Source organism: Cryptotermes secundus, unplaced genomic scaffold, assembly GCF_002891405.2.
Source record: "Cryptotermes secundus unplaced genomic scaffold, Csec_1.0 scaffold1654, whole genome shotgun sequence".
NCBI lineage: Eukaryota > Metazoa > Arthropoda > Insecta > Blattodea > Kalotermitidae > Cryptotermes > Cryptotermes secundus.
In genome coordinates this window covers 137,395-141,082 of record NW_019727804.1, presented here as the reverse complement: position 1 = coordinate 141,082, position 3,688 = coordinate 137,395, and the positions used below count along the sequence as shown (strand labels likewise).

General features: G+C 36.9%; 1 protein-coding gene across 4 annotated transcripts in view; it reads left to right on the top strand.

Moving 5' to 3' along the window:
* Positions 1–3,688, top strand: part of LOC111865079 (anillin) — a 64,872-nt gene that overhangs the window by 1,943 nt on the left and 59,241 nt on the right. For 3 of the 4 annotated variants that reach the window (XM_033751677.1, XM_023852808.2, XM_033751676.1), the window contains exons 2-4: positions 1,132–1,350; positions 2,495–2,694; positions 3,115–3,282. In XM_033751677.1, the coding sequence (XP_033607568.1) occupies positions 1,132–1,350; positions 2,495–2,694; positions 3,115–3,282 (587 nt within the window). The remainder of the gene's footprint in view (positions 1–1,131; positions 1,351–2,494; positions 2,695–3,114; positions 3,283–3,688) is intronic. The other variant, XM_033751678.1, reaches the window with a different exon arrangement.

Sequence of the window (3,688 nt, the reverse complement as noted above, 5' to 3'; positions counted from 1 at the left end):
TACATCTGCAACTTCTGTGTGATGCCTCTTCACAAAGGGGAATGTTTCCAGAGATATCACACACATAAGCACTTCTAGGAGCTCTGGTAAGTGTTGTCCAAAAATTTTAGTTCATAAAATTAATTAGGAGATTTTATATTAATTTTTGAAGTGAACAGTGCACAAGTTAGGGTGTTAGGCTTAAAAACCCCAGTCCCCAGGGTGATTTAAATATTTAAACAACCGGTCCGCAATGTGTTAAAATCAATAATGTGCCCATAGGCTATTATGTTAGCATATAAATTTTACACATTAAGAGTGAATATCCACACTCCTCAAGTTGTTTTGGTTTTACATAATTTATCTTCACAACATGTTTCTTCGTCATTGGGCCATCATCAGGTGAATTCTATCCTGGGGTGAGGCCACTACACTGTATTTGATTCCCGTACTTCTCCTGTGCATGTCGTTATTTATTTCATGCTGTATGCTGGTATACAGTATACCACTATACCGGCAGACCACAGTGGGGACACTGACATAGGGAAACATGAATACAAACTGAGAATCACAAAATAGCTGGATAAAAGTGAAATTTAACAACTAGCATGAAGTAAATAACGATGTGTATGAGAGAAGAACGGGAATCAAATACAGTGCAGTNGGGTCTGGTCAAGTGAGATTTCTGGTGGACAAAGTGGCGCTGGGGCAGGTTTTCTCCGAGTACTTCGGTTTCCCCTGCCAATCTTCATTCCACCAATTGCTCCACAATCACCCTCACCTATCATCTGGGGCTGGTACAATAGGCCAGAAGTGGCTGCAGTACATGGGACTTAGTCCCACCCCACTAGCAAAAAAAGAAGTTGTATTATTGACGGACACGTTAGTAAAATAGGATGTCTCAATACAACAGGACGCTGAAACATAATATGGGATTTAATATTTTAATCAAATTCTTTTACAGTATAAAACGATGTGACTGATTTTATATTTGGCACACGGCTGTTGTGGCCAGAGGTAAATACTTCATAAACTCAAGTGTTCGTGAATTTTAATTTTACAGTGCCGATGTCAAAGAAGGATTTGGACATAAATTTGTTTTATAGCATGATGTGAATATAAATGTAACTTTGTGAATTATACCGGTTTCAGTTGAAGTGACTGCATCAAAAACTGACGGAGAACCCATCACTAGCAATGTAAGTGTAACACCAAAGAAAGTTGAGTGTGTCAGCCCCCATTATGAAGAAGGTGATGAAAATGCCACCAAAGAGACTATAAATGTAGGGATATCAGAGAAACCAGGGTGCACCAGTGCTATCAGAGACAGTGCTCGTTCTAGACTTCGTAGGCTTGGAGCCTTATATGCAGGTGGGTAATGTGGAAACGGTGCCTTTGAATTACTTTCAAGTTGTTAAAAAATAGTACATAATGTATCTTTTAAAGTGATATTTTTAGTAGTAAAATATCCAAACATATTCAGAGTTTGAATTTTGGAAACATTTCAGAAATATATTTCTCTTTTTATTTTCACATACCATATAATATATGAGAAAGTTTGACAGATTTACATGTTTTCAGCACCTGTGTATATGAGAAGTGGGTTTTGGAAAGCCATCTGTCTGTGTTTATGTAATGTGTCCCTTACTAGTATCTAAACAGTTGGACAGATTGTATTTGTGTAAGATTCGAGGATTCCACAGTTTTGACTATGAAGAATGCTGTCTTCTGGAATGTGGTGCCATGTAGATCTTATGTGAACTGATGTTTTGGAGGAACGTTCCTCCGAAATGTCGGTTCACACAGATCTACATGGCACCACATCCCAGAAGATAGCATTCTTCAGATTGTATTTATATTTGGTATTTAAGAGTTTATGTATCATTGATCAGTGCCCAATGAATAAGAACATTCTGATTCCAAAAATGGGATCCCTTCATATGGGCCTCAAGAAACAAATGGTGTTTTTCTTGAAAATGTCTGTAATGATTTTGATTAGATTTCAGTAATTTCTGGAGACCATTGCACTAAAACCTGCTTAGGTGATGTTTTCAGGAAGGTAATAGTATGGGCATGAAGGACCGAAATGGTTATATGATGCATATATGTCTTCATAGGTTGCATCATCAGAGACAAAAATGGTCTGCAAAACAAGAACCGCCTTCGTTTCCCAGGCAACATAGTGAAGGCCGGTTGTACATGAGAAAATATGTGCAGTGTCTTTGCACCAAATATTTCTTGTTCGTAATTTTCCTTTGTCACATATAGAGCAGTAGAAAGAGCCCTGTGACCTAGAGGACCAGTCAATAGTATATTTATAGAACTAGTTCTTATACCTTGCTCCTATTGTACACTTGGCTGGAAAATCTTCCCGTTCTGATGTGTGCTCCTTGATTGCAAACAAGATGTTCCTTCTGCAGATAAAATTTAATTTTTCTTTTACATTTTTCTACTTATAAACTGAAAAAGATTGTTTCTCTTTGTACTACATTTGGTGTACTATTGTATAATGCAGACTCACAGCTGTCATCGCCAATCCATAAAACAGAGGCACATTTCAGTGCAGAACAAGCTGAAGTAGAGAATGAAGTGCCACAACGAACACATTCGAAGATGAAATCAGGAGCTCGGCTAGCCAAGTTGGCTATGCTTGCTGACACTATCAGACACTGGGAGGACGAAGTCAGCCATCCTACTGCTGTTTCTTCACATGCTGTATGTAAATCTAAAGCATACATTTGAGAAATTTGAGGGCCTTGTGAAGTCTAATAATGAAATATTGTAGCTCAGCAAATATAATGACTGGTTAGATGCTGCCAGGAATCATATACCAATCATGGGTCTTTCCTTCCCTACAGGGGTAGAGAATTTTCTCATTGCCAGTTGTCCATATAACCCCTAGGGCCATCCATCCTCCTGAAACTTTAATAAGCACAAGGACAACTTTACCTTTACCTGTACAGAATCTAATAATCTATCATGTAATTTTCTTAAATAATGTTACTCATTGTGAAATTAGACTGAAAATCTCATAGTTTGCTGTCTTGTATCCTAAAGCCTGAACAGCCGTAGGACTTAATTTGCTCCACTTATGGCAGCTTTTCTCATGAATCATGCAATTATTTTACTTTGCAGAGTCCAGACCCAAATAAAGGAAGCTCTGGTAATGATGCCAACCACACTACCAGTACTGCAGAAACATTGAGTTCCAAAATAGAGAGCAAACCAAATCCTGACCAGCAGTGTTTGAAAGTGGCTAAAACAAAGCAATTTATGTTGGATGAGAACACTGTTGCAACTCTTGTATGTATTGAAACTAATATACATTCATGAATTGAATTGAATTGAATTTATTTACATTCTGTAAATCCTAAGCAGGTTAATACCTTTGGATACAGAACAAGTCAAAAGGTTACATACATAAGTACAGGCAATTTTAGCTTAAAAATTAATATAACTTAATTTTACATCATTCTCTATTTACATTGAAGTATTCATCTAAAGAGTAGAAGGAATGAGCATGTAGATAATTCTTTAACTCTGATTTAAACTTTTTAGTATCATTGCCCAAGTTTTTAATACTTTGTGGCAGATTGTTGAACACTTTTATGCCAGTAAAGTAGACTCCTTTTTGATATACTGATAAAGTTGATGAGGGTAGGTGGAAGTTATATTTTTGTCTAGTATTCATGTTATAGACATCAGAATT